The 14,508-nt window shown below is 44.5% G+C and overlaps 1 protein-coding gene across 2 annotated transcripts in view; it reads right to left on the bottom strand.

Annotated features, from left to right (window-relative positions):
• The window catches only part of agrn (agrin), a 224,083-nt gene that overhangs the window by 60,020 nt on the left and 149,555 nt on the right, over window positions 1-14,508 (bottom strand). For both annotated transcript variants that reach the window (XM_076167235.1, XM_076167236.1), the window contains 3 exons: window positions 13,750-13,974; window positions 11,225-11,431; window positions 772-993 (listed from right to left, as the gene is read on the bottom strand). In XM_076167235.1, coding sequence (XP_076023350.1) covers window positions 772-993; window positions 11,225-11,431; window positions 13,750-13,974 — 654 coding nt within the window. The remainder of the gene's footprint in view (window positions 1-771; window positions 994-11,224; window positions 11,432-13,749; window positions 13,975-14,508) is intronic.

Raw genomic sequence — 14,508 nt, 5'->3', positions numbered from 1 at the left:
AAAGTCTTACGTACATGCAGCTGTGGATTATTGTTTTGCTCATGGGTAATGTGCTACTATTAATCCATTTGGTGTTAAATTATTTTCCACAGTGATAAGACTTTACCTCTGGACGATGGGTTATAGCATTGCGTAGAGATTTCAAATGATTGGCTGGTGACTGTATACTTTATATCATTTATGATCTTGAAATTGCAAGAATTAATGGAAATTCAACCAATCCTTGCGTTACTTGTGACAATGGTGCTCACTCTCTAGAATGCAAAAGCAAGAATTACCTACAGATAGACCTGCTGGCTTTTCAAACAAATCATTTCAGCACATAGCTCAGTATGCTGTCCATTCTCCTCTCCTCTGTTTGAGACACCACATCTTCTCCACACTTGAAGCAATACATGTGGTTGTTTTGAAGTCAAATTCAGGCACATTGCATGTTTTCTTTTGCCCAATTGATCAAGACAAATATCTCAATTCTGTCCTTGTGGCAAGTTATTTAGATATCCCAGCATGGTAACCCTCTTCCTATTTAGATTTTGTTACTCCCGCAAACAGTTTGTGGTCAACGAGTGTGTGTGTGCTCTCATGTTGCTTTTTGTTGATATATTTAGTTTTCCCCTCTGCAAAACCAAACCATGAGGTAAATGCAACATGGAAGATATTTGATTCGTGATTAGCTACAAAGCAAACACAACCACAATTCTGAAAACAGCATTATGTGCAGTAATAGCATACGGATGAGGACTCTCTGCAGTCCAGAGTGCAGCTACTCACCGCAGGGTCCTTTGTGCTGCATGTGGATGGATTTCTGCAGGGCGCAACCCATCGCTCGCATTTCACAGGGACTTCCATAGCTGTGGCCATCAGAGCCGCACACGGGGTCGGACGTCTGCGGGCAGGCCTCGGGGCACTCGCACACCGGCTCGCTGTTCTTCACCACACACACTGCCCCGTGATCACACACTTTCTCCAGGCACGGGCTTGGTACGTGGAGATCTGAAGCCCGAACAATCCAGCATCGCCCAGGAGACAGAGAACACAGTTAGAGGCGGGCAGACACAGTGGACACACAGTACGTGAGGATTGAGGAGAAAACAAAGTAGAGGTCGAAGAAAGAATTGGTTAGAAAAGGACATTGGTGACAGGGAGGCAAGACAGAGTAGAGATACATGGAGAACTGCAGGCTTAGTGTTAGAAAGTGGTTGTAGAAGTGAAAAAGTAATGATAAAATATGTAACACAGTCCTACTTCTGTGACACCTCTGCTTCCTTTGCTTCCTATGTCATTTCCTCGCCTTTGTACCTACACTGATGTATCCTGAATCTTTGAAGAGTCGGCAGTATCCCACGCCATGAGGACAGCGGATAAAAACACGGCCCTGTGGCACAATGAAGATAAAACAGCCGGGGAACAATGACTGCGCTGCCTTTTTGTCAGCGAGGTAAAATGCCCAGATTAATTGATGTTCCCAATGTACTCGTTCAAAAGGCCACCATTTGCATCTAAGTACGAGTCAGCACTATAGCCAAAGCTGGCAGAACTGACATGGTAGAGGGAATAAGGAAGAACACGAGGGGGGGGGGAAAGTGTGCGCGTACGTCAGAGGAAATGTAGCGAGAGAGAGAAAACGAATAAGGCAAAGAGAAGAAAGGGCCTTCTTCTTAATAATTCAGAAAAGGCAAGCTCCTGGGTAGAGGCTGAGATGAACTGTGAACATCACAGAGAAGTGGCAGTCTCTCATGCTACAACTCCAGCATGACTTCATTAAAACCAGGACAGGCTTTTGCACCTATGATTGGATGTGAGAAAAGTAGCGACAGAGTGCTGGGCATAAAACCCATACGGATCGGGAGAGGAAACACCTGAGGAGATGATGTGAACAATGCTTTGATCGCCGCCTCCGACTTGCACTCGATCAATTCTTCATAGCTTTATGTGTCGGTGAAAACATTCCACGCTATTGTGACTATGGGTGTGTGAGCACTGAGGGCATGGCTTGATTGCTGAGTCAAGGCCTTGAAGTGGGACGGCTCGGAAATGCCATATCCCACATCGTAGAGAGGAAGTTGGAGATAAGGTGGCTTCACAGTGATTTTCATTTGGAAAGTTTCATGCTTGAGGGATGAATCACAGAGCTAAATTTGAGACAAAACGATATCAAATCATCTCTGATGAGAAGAAATCACACTTTCTCCCAATCCACACTAATATTTTTTCCTTTAGCTTTGTTGGGGAGGTGCTGTCATGGAAACTGCCCATCATAATGAAGCCACCCGCGGCTCCGTCATTACCATGACCATTATGGGATTAGATGGCATCGCAGGAGGACTACTTGGCATATTTGGAACACTCTGCTTCATTTAGAAATTGGGAAGCATTGCAGATCACCCCCCTGTTGTAGCTCTAATGCTAAATTATCAGCGACTAAGAGAGAGAGAAGGAGAGAGAGAGAGAGAGAGAGAGAGAGAGAGAGAGAGAGAGAGAGAGAGAGAGAGAGAGAGAGAGAGAGAGAGAGAGAGAGGCAATTACCTTCTTTCATCACTCTTATTAAGGTGCAGGTGGAGGGAGGGATAAGATACGCTTAAGTTTTGGGTTGAGTAGTGGAATTGTGATTGCTGTAGAACAGAAAGGGCAATGTTTCCCTTTTACACTTTAAATTCACCAACACATTTTGAATTTGATTTTTTTTAATCAATACTAGAAACTCTATTACTATTTCTATTACTCTATAACTAGTTTATTTTCTTTAACCAATTTTAGCAGATCTAAAACAATAAAGCTGTCAGGTTCAACATTGTAAAGCTGGGATATATATTTTTTCATGTTATACTTGTTGTTAACTGTGGTAATTATTACATAAAAGTGGTGGTGTGATAAAAACAATGATGATCAGGTTGGAAAAATACGACGACAAAAAAAGCTGGCATTCTGACACACTGTGACTCTGTACCACACTGTCTACTCTGTGTATGAAGGACGTGTGCATGTGAAAGAAGCAATCACTGCTACACACTCCCAAACTAAAACAAAGTGTGAGGAATGTTTCACACTCGAAAGTGGAACACCTCTATTGATTTCTCTGTATTCATGCCAACACACTGATTCAAAGAGCGTAGAGGTGCAACATAAGGTGCCACATACTATAGGCAGCTAAATGGGGCTTGATTTGGTAAAGCTTCAGGAACAACTCATGTGCTGTGATCGTTTCTCAATGCTGGTGTGTTTGTGCGTGTAACTGCCGTGAAGCTTGTGATCCAAGATAAACAGCGCAATCTGCTGAAAGGTCCACCAGTTCACGTCTCATGGGTGGGCTCCTAACATCTAACTGCTATCTCTGTCTAAGTGTTTCTCACACAGAAAAAGATGAAAGCAATCTTTTCCCTAAACTTCTTTTTCATCCTCTGCAGGGCAACATTTCTGCTCCATTTATCAATGAAAAGGACGGCGAAGAAACACAAAACTCCCGCAAGTATCCAAAAACAGTTTGAGGAGAACTGGTATGAGTTGGAAGTTCTGTCATTAGTGACTTCTTACAAACTTTGATCAGGGGTGTGTATGTGTCAACATCTTTGTGTGGAGCTGAGACGACTTACATATTCAAAGCAAAAACTTCTGCCGTATCATTTTCTCTCAGATGCAGTCAGAGGCTTTGAAACCGCAATCCGACACTGCAGACAAGCTGAAATTCTTTTTCTTTTCCCTCTGCCTTCTCAAAGGGGCTAATTACATTTCTCCCTGCATATATTAGTGTTTTCAGAATAAACTCCTATCGCTGTAATGTAATCATTTACTTAATGCAAGTAGCAACAACACATAGCAATGCTCTGATACTTATAGTATAGTAAACGTCTTGTATTCATATGAAATACACAGTAAAACGTACTCAATGTGAAGAATGTGGTTCTTTCCAGTGTGTTCAATTATTCAGTAAACTATTCAATTTGTCGTAAATAGGAAAATGTTGGTAACTGGCTCAATTTGAGGAATGGATGTAAGGGAATTAGGAAACAAACACAGCACAAAGCAAAGGTAGGACGTGGGCAGGGAAGAAGGAGGAAAGAAATGAGGAAGTAAGGAAGGAAGAGTAGGAGAGGAAAGCGGGAAGAAGGGGTGAATGAAGTGAAAGTGAAAAGGAAGCTACAATGGAGCAAGGAAGGAGAGGAGGAAACAAAGTGGTATTAAAGGGGACACACTGAAGATAAATGTGTTGTGACAAACTACAGGGATATGATGAAGTACAGCGTTTCCTCTGACACGTGAGAGTAAATGTACTTCGTTACTTCCCCCTCTGCTGAGTGAGTGCAGCCGATGGTTTCTGTAGCTGAGGAACTGCAAAAAATATGAATAATTCCATTTAATCAAGGATTCAGCTCTGCTCTGTTTCTGTGCGGATGCGGGCTGAGAGGACTTTACATTCTGGGTGTCACCTCAGTCTGTCTCCTCTCCTGTCAGCCACTGTGTAACTCCTGCTTTAATTAGAGTGGTATTTTAATGGCACGGCCCGACTCAGGGCTCGGGGGAGCATCAGGTTGGGCTGTGGCTCGTCAAGCCGTGTAGGAGGAGACCCCGGCCAACTAAGGCGGAAAATACCGAGGGGACGCGTTCCTCTGAGTTAATGTGTCCGCTTACGGCATTACAGCAGATTTAACGGTGGAAAATACCGAGGATATCCACAATAGAACTTTAGTCAGAATAGAAGAAGCTGTAAAGGCTCTTGTCAGGTGTTCTGCACATGTGTGAAGCGTGTGCAGACCATGTCCTCAGTATCCATGTTCATGCTACAGGAGATTCTGCTGAGCCCTTGTCACATGTAAATGTTTTGGAGATTATTTTTTGCGAAAGCTTCTGCCATCAACCCTAAGCTCATACATATGTTAATTGCTTCATTCCCTCGGGTGTGTGTGCACGTATTATGCAGCGGGGCGAATCGACGGGATCCAGGTGATGCTTTCAGCCGCCAACTGGCGAGGACAATCGACAACACCTGCAACAACACAGAGCTCCAATCTACAGCGAGTCCCACCTTCCAGGTTCCTCCTCCGGGGCTTTCACCTCACTCTGCCTGCTTCATTAAAACATTTATGTATCATATTAGTGTAGGTAAAGGGAGGCGGTAGAGGAAGGGCTATATTAGCATACAGCAAAAGACATAGCCGCCGGCTTTATCTGTCTACTGCTTATCACAGGCGGGAGCGCAGTCGAAGCCGCTTTAACAACTAATAACACGCTCTTGAAAGTGGTAAGCCAGCGTGTGGAAAGTAGAAAGGGACCGGAGACATGCTGAGGTCCCTGATCTGGTGACACGGATCTATCAGAGCTGATGCCACATCTAAACCCTGCCTGTCTGTGACAAACAAGCCATGGCTGCGCTGTGTTTGCCACCCAAGGTCAATAGATGATGGATATTTCTCTTTAATTGATAGACGCAACATAGAAAATACAGTGAAAGTGAAAATCACATCTCTTCACTTTGGTAGCTGCGTGTGTTTAGAACTATTTGCCACCAGCGTAAATGTGACCAATCCTCAGGAATGTCTGTTTGAATCTGCCTCAAACATCTAACCAACACTTCCACGACCCAACTTTCTGTAGATATCCCTGGAATCTGTCACTTTCTGACATATTGGGTTAGTAAACAGGGAAACAGCGTCTCCTGCAGACATTTAAATATTCAGCGAGGGGAATAACTGTGCCGGGGATCAAATTCCAGACAGCATACATCACCCATAATGTTTTGAGTCACTGCTGACACCTTGTTGACCCACATTCTCTGTGAAATGACAGCCAGGGGGCCCAAAGTAAGTAGACTGGTGGTCCCTGGCTGCTGTCAGTGTGACACCCACGCCACTCCCTCTAATGAAGTTGACATAAACAGCAGCGGTGATCTCAGGCTGACGTATGGACTCACGTAACTCTGTTTAGGAGTGTGATCACCAAAGCCGCAGAACACTCAGGCTCATCAAATAAACATGCAAATGATGAAATATTGGACACTGAGCCTTGGCAGCTTAGATGACAGATTTGTCTCTGCTTCTTGTGCTGTGTGCAGAGCTGTTTGTCAATGACAGTCTGTCCGCTGACTGATTCTGTGTTAACCTCTGCAGACGCCAGGCAGCACATTTCAAGCAGCTCACGCTTTCTCTCTATTTCTATGCATGAACACAGAAACAAACACTCAAAAAACACCTAGAAATGTACGTGTCCACCTGAACTATCTCTATTGTTTGTTTTATCACAGTGTGTCTGCCAGTATTCTGCTCTCTAACAGTGTGTTGGAGTGCTCAGACAGAATGTTCCTCCTCTACGTTCTCCAAACCTGCACTGCTGCTTGCATTTCTATTTTATGGACAGCATGACCGCCTTTTTATAAACTCCTCTCCTCTTCTTTTACTTATGCTAAGAGATGATGCCCTTCCATTGAGCTACGTCACACAACTGCAACCGTATCATTTTCTGCAACGCAGCACAAGCCTTATTGTCCTCCTTTTCAAATTGATATAACTGAATTCCACATTTTCTTATGTCACTCTTCGGCTTTCTGTAGCTTCATCTAGTGGCAGCGGTTCCGCCCCGGAGCTTCCTCCTGATATCTGAGGTCTTCACCTGTGTGGTAAACTGAAGAGTTTTGCATTCAGCCTCACTTCTCTCTTCACCACAATAGTTTAAACAGCATCTGCTTCGCAACCGATGCTGCACCAGTTCACCTGTCGTTCTCATGCTCCATCCTTCCCTCTCTTTTTGAACAAGACTCCAAGAGACTTGAACTCCTTCACTTGGGGCAACAACTCCCCCCATCTAAACCCCACATGCTTTTCCAGTCCCAGACAAAACAATCTGGCACAAAATGGGGCAAATAGTTGTTTGTGACACTTGTCCAAGCAGTTCAGAGACACTTCCTGCCACAATCTTGGAGCCATCACACATTGACAATTTGAAGATGCTGTTGCAATATCTGAGGTGCTTTTTAAGTTTGAGAAGTTCTATGACATGTCACTTCGATAGCTCTGTGAGAACTTGAAAGGAAATAGAAGCAACAAAAACAACTTTGTGCCTATTTGTGACTTCTTTTGTTTTTCTGCCCAAAATAACACACACACACACACACACACACACACAATCACACACACACACACACACACACACACACTACTTCAGGAGCAAGCAGCTCCTACTTGTTTTTGCCCATATTGGCAAAATCAGTGTGAATTATTGTGGCTTTCAGCTTCTTAAGTGCAGTTTCGCGAGTATCGATTTCAGATGTTTGTCACGTCCGCCCGAGTGTGAGATCCTTGCAGCACTCAATCGTGTAGTTTGCACGCCACCGAGTCGTCAAGATACAAGACCCAAGACGAAGATAGGAAAGATTGTTATGGATTTTGAGTGGTTCAGCGATTTTTGGGACATCTGAAGTCTGTGCAGCTTAAGTTCGTTTTTTTTTTACTGGAGGCACCGCTGACCAATTTCCACAGACGCATGCACATACAGGCTCGCACAGCAAGCACTTGTTTTTGACACACAGCAGAAGTATCTTTTAATAGAACTGAAAGTAGCAATTCTAAGGGCCAAAACACATCAAGCGGAGCACACTGCGCACACACACAGGTACAACAAGGACCTGTCTACCCCCGCTGAGCAGTTTTTATCAGAATTGGAAAAATGCACTACAGAGATATGGCCCACTTTCACTGTTGTCGCTGCCAAATTTATCTGCGTGTCAGGGCTGAGCAGTTTGCAGCATCCAGATTTGGTTGATAGGCTGCAATAAAGGTGTCACAAAGATGGCACCTTTTGCATACAGTGGAAATTGGATCGATTTTTCAAAGAGAATAAAAATGAATAAAAAAAAGACTGCAGACTGTGTTGGAGGGGAAAAAAAAGCCAGTTTAAAGTGTGGAATGATTATGTCGCTGTATTGGCCGCAAAATGTATTCCTCCGTATTCTGATCTGACGTGTGTGAGGGAGCTCGTTTTAATAAGCATCTGTTGGCGACTCCCCAACTCTCACAAGGACGACAAGGACGGAAAGCGAAGTAGTACATAAAGGAAAAAAAAGTATAGAAGAGAGAAAGAAAGTCAGCCTTTTCTTTGTTTGTGTTTGACTCTGTGGAAAAGCTCGCGCCAGAAATTGTCCGTTTGTAGGGATTTTAAAATCAATCCTGAAACAGATACTTCTTAGTCTTTAATCAAACACTGGATGGATCCGTCTCCACCTGCAGGCTGAGGCTGAACGGCTTTTAATTGTGTTTTTCCTTGGATTTATAGTGAAGAGGGTGATGGAATTTTTTTAGCACGATCAATCACTATGGCGGCAGATAGGAGGGAAAAATGAGGCCCGGGTTAAAACGTAAGTGATGAGGTTTGATGTGTAAGCAGCTGTGTCATCTCACACGGAGACACAAACATCTTTTCTTCTCTCAGTCTCACTTGATGATCGTTTGCAATCAGCGTCCTTCTGACAGCAGGTGGACTCATTTTCCCAGCGGTCCTTTCTGACTCACTTCCGAGAAATCCTGTAAGTGTCTCACTATGTTCTTGTGTGGCTTCAGTCAAGTCTTTTGGAAATTTGCCATCAGTTTATAGAGTAAGCTAATAAAGGAAATGAAAGGAATTGTGGGTATGTTGCCCCTTTGCTCTCCAGCCCGTCGTCCCCTTTGTTGGGGGGAGGGACAAGATGGGACTCACATTAAGGCGCTGTCACCCGCATGAACAGAGATTTACGACACTGTCAGATCTGGAGAAGTTCATCCACTTGACAACCTGGCAGGGCGATCGATCAGCCTGACCCCACCACAAACACACGCTTGAGCTTATTAATCAGATAATAAAATAATACATCAACCTCTTCATTTTCAGACACGCTGAAGTTTCCCAGAAGCCCTGAGGTGGGGTGTGTGGGTGTGTGGGTGTGTGTGTGTCCGTGCCGAGATGACACAGTGTTCATTGTGACTCATAGTGAGACGGTGCCAGTCACTGTCATAGCACCAGGACATCACACTGTGTATGTGTCTATGCCGTTACTGTTACTGTTGTGCGGCACATGAATTGATAAGTACAAGCTATTGATCGACCTCACAAAGGAGGTTTTTCAGACGGGCGCACACAGAGCCGACTCCCTTGGGTGGCTGCCGGGGCTTTGAATCTCTTAAAGCCTTATGGGCAGAGCGATCACAGAGAGAACGACCTCCATCTAATCTGAACCCAGTCCTTCAGACACAGATACCAACATGGAAAGGACATCGGGGACGGAGAAAAGAAAGAAAGAAAGAAAGCGAGAAAGACATTCTTAGGTGTACACACATACGGACACACCTTGCGTGCGTATCGTCTGTCTGACTTAACCGACAGTCTCAGCAGGCACATATGCTGGCTGCTTCTTGATGTTTAATTAAAACGGAATCAAGGGGCTGGCATTTGCAGTGTTCCGTTTGGAGAAATATGCAAATGTCAATAAAAATGCATTCAAGAAATATACTAGCCATTGTTGACAGCTGGGGGATGCACGAGGGAGAGGAGGAAGGAGGGAGAGACAAAAGGAAAGTAAAATAGCTGAGCAGAAGAGGGGAGGAGACGGACTTGAGAGGTGATTTGGCTGAATAAATCAAATACGGCGGAGCGTAAGCGTCGCCGTTCTGCTTCTACTGGGTAATTTATGCACAACTCAAGACGGCTGAGTAATGCTAATGAGAACTCGCGACTGGAGATAACTTGCTATGCAACTCCATCACCTGCCTGGAGGACGGACAGATCGCGAGTGTTTCATCCGCCTGTCACAACACCGAGACAGGCAGAGAGTGCGGACAGGGACTCCCAGCTAAATCATACAACAGCTCTGTTGTCTGCTGACTCGGTGACTCAATTCCTTGCGACACCAAGAACCGGAGCCTGTAATTTGACCCTTTTTCTCCCAATTTGACATGTCCATTCTAATTTCCCATGCTCTAGTCCTAACCACTGCTTGGCTCCAACTGTTAGCGAGTTGTAAGATGTGAACAAATCCAACAGGTATCAGGAAACGGGTCGTAACAAGCTGGTGGTGACTGGGAAATGAGCTAGACCAGAGAAAAACGATTTCACAGCAGATTCTGAGAAATGCATATTATAACATAGAGCAAATGTCATGAGGCTTAATTGAACAGGGACATCATCTGTTCACACATGAGACAAATCCATACATCAACTCAAAAATGGGCTGAAAGAAAGTATTTCTTGTTTCTGTAAGAGTTGCAAGTGTTTATAAGATAGTTCTGATAAAGAGGAGGAGTTGTTAGGGAGGTGTTTGAGGTTCCAGGAGCCGACATGCATGACATCATGCATAAAGGAAGGGGTTGGAACACGGTGACACAGTCGCAGAGGAGGAAAGGTGCAGAAGAGGAACAGAAACACAGAACGCAGGCATAGAGAGAAAGTTCTGCAACCTCATGGGTCACATCTTTGCAGGAAGGTAAACAGGAGGTAGTACATTTAAGACACAAATGGAGGAAGGGGAGGGAGAAAGACACTCAGAGACAATAGGAAAAGGGAAGAGACAGAGGAAAAACAAGTCGAAGAGACACCGGTGCAAGATCACTCCTGTTTGGTCCACTTGAAGGGGGGGAGAGCTTATGAGGGGAGCAATCCACCAGCTGAGGTTACCCACTGGGTGACCCCCCCCACATTTCCACCTGCGGCCAGACAGCCAGGAAGACGACCACATGGACAAAGACAGACAGACTGACTGACGCACTGAAACAAGAAAGAATAGCTTTTTATACAAAGAAAGCAACACACAAGACAAAAAGACAGAGACAAAGAGGCGAAAACGACAAAAAGCCACTGGAGTGGAAGACTGGCACTACTGAAGACAGAACGGATGAATGAAACATGAAGGCGGCGTTTCATTTGTCTCAGGGTTTGAGATGGCGGGATGAAGCATGACAGGGTGAGGATATGGATGAGGAGGTGGAGAACGGGTGGCGAAGTGACGGCGTGGCTTTAATAAAGGAGGCAAATACATCCTGTCAGAGTAACCCCTCCCCTTCACAAAGCATCTCTGAACCACTTCAGACGCACTTCAGTAAAGTTTACAGGACACACAGACACACACACACACACATATATTAGCCTGAAAGATACAGAAAAGGAAACACACTGTTATACATTGTAGAAAAGACCCAAAAGGACAGAGGGCTTGAGAGGAAACACACCTGGAGTGCTGCCTCCATCTTTCCCACCCTCCACCTCCACTCACCACAGGGCCCTTGGTGCTTCACGGGGATGTGGGTCTTGCTCAGACACTCGGCCTTGCGCCTCAGGCAGTCGTTGGCGTAGGTGCGTCCGTCTTTGCCGCACACGGGTTTGTAGGTGCCGTCGCACTCGATGGGATCGCAGGAACAGCGAACGTTCAGCTGCTCCACCAGACACACGGCGTTGAAGCGGCACTCCTCCTTGCACTCCTCTGGAGAAAAAAGGACAAAACGACGGTCAATTCAAACTGTGTGTTCATGAACTTTTGGTATTATTCTGCCACAGATGGGACAAAATAAAGCTTTCAGTTCATTTTCGTACATTTTTGTTGATTGTGGATTGTTTACTTCATCTTTGGGACATGAGTTCTCTGAAGTTCTGTGCTTTTTCATATTTTTTTTTTACATTTTGATGATGTAATCCTTGCTATATACGATGATTAACATATAAAGTTATACCTCCTATTACAGTCACTCAGGGTGGCTGACTGGACAGAAGCTTTGCCAAATCCAAAAGTTGCTTGAACAGTTATTGAAAATAAAATAAAACTCCAGAACTTAAATTTAAAGGTTAAATATGAACTTTTACATTGATCACATTTTGAATACTAAGCAGAAACCAAGCGCAAAAATAAAAAAGGTAATAACTTGAAAAAGCAAATTTGCCATTGAAGTGGAGAGAATCCAATTTAAAGCCCGACCTCGGCTCTCCAGGCGCCGACGAGGCTCCCAATTTATTTCACTCCTGATCACTGGATCCATTTTGAAAAGCCAGTCGATTCCTTCTTTTCTTTTCTAGAAAATCCTGTCGTGCCACACTTAATTACATTGCCGCTGTTTCTGCGCGAGTGGGGTAGGGAGGATATGTAATGTCATGGCTACAAGGGGAAACGGCCTTTTTCATTAGTTGCCACTTTGTAATTTGCTAAGGGATATGATTTCATGGAGCTCTGTTTCCAATTGAATTGCTCTTTCATATGAGAAAAGACAGAGCAGAAAAGTGGAAAGTACGAGAAAAGTGTCCTTCTGTGCTAGCACACACACACCCACACCCACACCCACACACACAATTAACACAGGGATTTGCCCTTGTGTACTGCTCAGCCTCCATCAGCCTGTCAGACACAGTAAACAGGGTAATCGGGTGTATCGGAGTGTGTGTCTGTCTTCATTGTCGACTGAGCAAAGGGGGCATCCGACAGTGATCCTTTCGTGTCTTTGGCTTGGTTGGGGGGTCTCGGTACATGGGGGGAGGGGGGAGGCTGCAAACATCATTCCTGTAAAGTTACACAGCCGAGGCTTCACTAGGTCCTGCCAACGACACAGTGGGAAAATTGGATTCCCTCCGATGGCTATCAGACAGTACAGTAAAAGCTGACAGCTCTTTGTTGACGAAAGCTTAAACCCCATGTTCTAATAGCACAGATAACAACCCCAGGGGCTCTTATCAAGCCGGGGGAAGCTGCTGCTAGCATGAATACAGTACAGACCCCAAGACCTCATAGTCATTTATCTATTTGTAATGGAGTGGAGTGCAGTTGAACAGTTCGCTCTATTGTATCTTAGAGTTTTAGTGCTGTGTGTTGTTCTTAGCTCTGCTCTTAACAGATGAGGTGTAATTGTAGCTTGGCTGGGAATGCATGCAGTTCAGTGCTTCACCCTCATAATGTGTTACACCTGTTGCATATATTACAAATACAGCATTCTATGTTAAATAAAAGAAGTGCTGTGTGTTATGTTTTTACATATGTTGCAGTTTCTTAGAGTCTGTGATTTTCTCGGGGCATGCACCATCTGCCATGGCAGTGTGTGAGCTGGTAGTGCCAATGAGCCGGGACGTTTACATTCAGATTTGGGCTTATTTTAGGATTTGCTGTGGTTGAGGCTAAAATGTGGCGACGGATTTATGAGAATAAATATACTTGACAGGCGTGGCATGAATTGGCTTAAGCGAGCAGGTATAGAAAGATTTCAATCTGATTGATTATGTCTGTAGAGGCCTTACTTGTATACGAATCAAGGGAAAACTATTGAAACAGAGCTGCTGAATTGATTCAGAAATACATTGATTTCAGCTTCAGCCCCACATTTGTTATGTACATGAGCCAATTTGTCTGCCTGGTTTCTCTCCCGGAGTCATGATTGGCTTCTCTCGTGACAGTTTTATAGTCATGCACTTTGTATTGATCTAACCTCATAACAGTCACCTAACACTGTCAACATTCAAAATCAATCAGACCTTTACCTCTGGACCCATGGCCACATAAACACATATGAAATGTTGACAGCTGCTTCTTAGTGCCTATGGAGGTCTAACATAGGATGGCTACTGCAGACTCAGGCTAGAAGTCATTTCAAGACAGACAGTTCACAACATGAGAGATAAATGTGAGATAAAGATGAACCTTAGAGACCTGGGGGGCAAAGAGCTTTTCTTTTTGTAGCTTTAAGTGTAATACAAGCTAATATGTTTTGTCCACAGCAAATTCCTCTACATAACGCCTCCATATCCGTGGCCTTGTTGCCTTACCCAGCCTCCTGCACGGTCCTGCATGGATCTTCCTGAGCTTGACGCCCTTCTGCATGCCTGTCCGTGTCATGGCACACTCGCTGGTGTAGGTCTGACCGTCGCTGGCGCACAGTGGCTCGTTGGCTGGGGGACACGACCCGGGAGAGGCAAAGATGAGGGTCTGGCGGGTGAGAGCCTCCACTCTGCACATGACGTTCAGGCTGTTCTCGTTGTCTTTACATGGGTCTGTGTAGAAAGGGAGAGAGGGAGGTTTTGTCAATATTCTCTAAGGAACGGACGTTATCCAAGTATGCACCCACTTAGATGATTTCATTTGGGAAGTCATGTAAAATAATTCCAAATGTAAATCCGATCCCTGACGATAGAATTAGAATTATTTGTTAAAACAACTTTCTTACTTTAGTCGTAAATGGAAGACAAAATAATTACTTGGCAACCGGGAAAAAAAGCTGTCAAAAGATAACAGGATGTGTTGTGTGTGTGTGCTGGCTTAATTGTCTTATTACTGCAGACTGCTCATTTCATTCCAAAGTATTATTCTCACTACCACTTTAAGTACAGCTTTAATATGGCAGTTTCTCACGGTTAATAACAATATACCTGTTATGTGTCTTCAAGCTGAATAATCATCCCTAAATGGATTGAATGTATTGGCTGGTGTTTGTTCAAAACGCATGTAAACAACGGTGAGGAGAAGAGAGGAGAGGAGAGGAGAGGAGAGGAGAGGAGAGGAGAGGAGCAAATACGAATACAGAGAAG

The sequence above is a fragment of the Genypterus blacodes genome, unplaced genomic scaffold (genome assembly GCF_046128005.1).
Source record: "Genypterus blacodes isolate CSIRO-AG114 ecotype Tasmania unplaced genomic scaffold, CSIRO-AGI_Gbla_v1 ptg000156l_1, whole genome shotgun sequence".
Classification (NCBI taxonomy): Eukaryota; Metazoa; Chordata; class Actinopteri; order Ophidiiformes; family Ophidiidae; genus Genypterus; species Genypterus blacodes.
The sequence above is the reverse complement of the archived record's forward strand: the minus strand, read 5'-3'. Positions and strand labels throughout refer to the sequence as shown.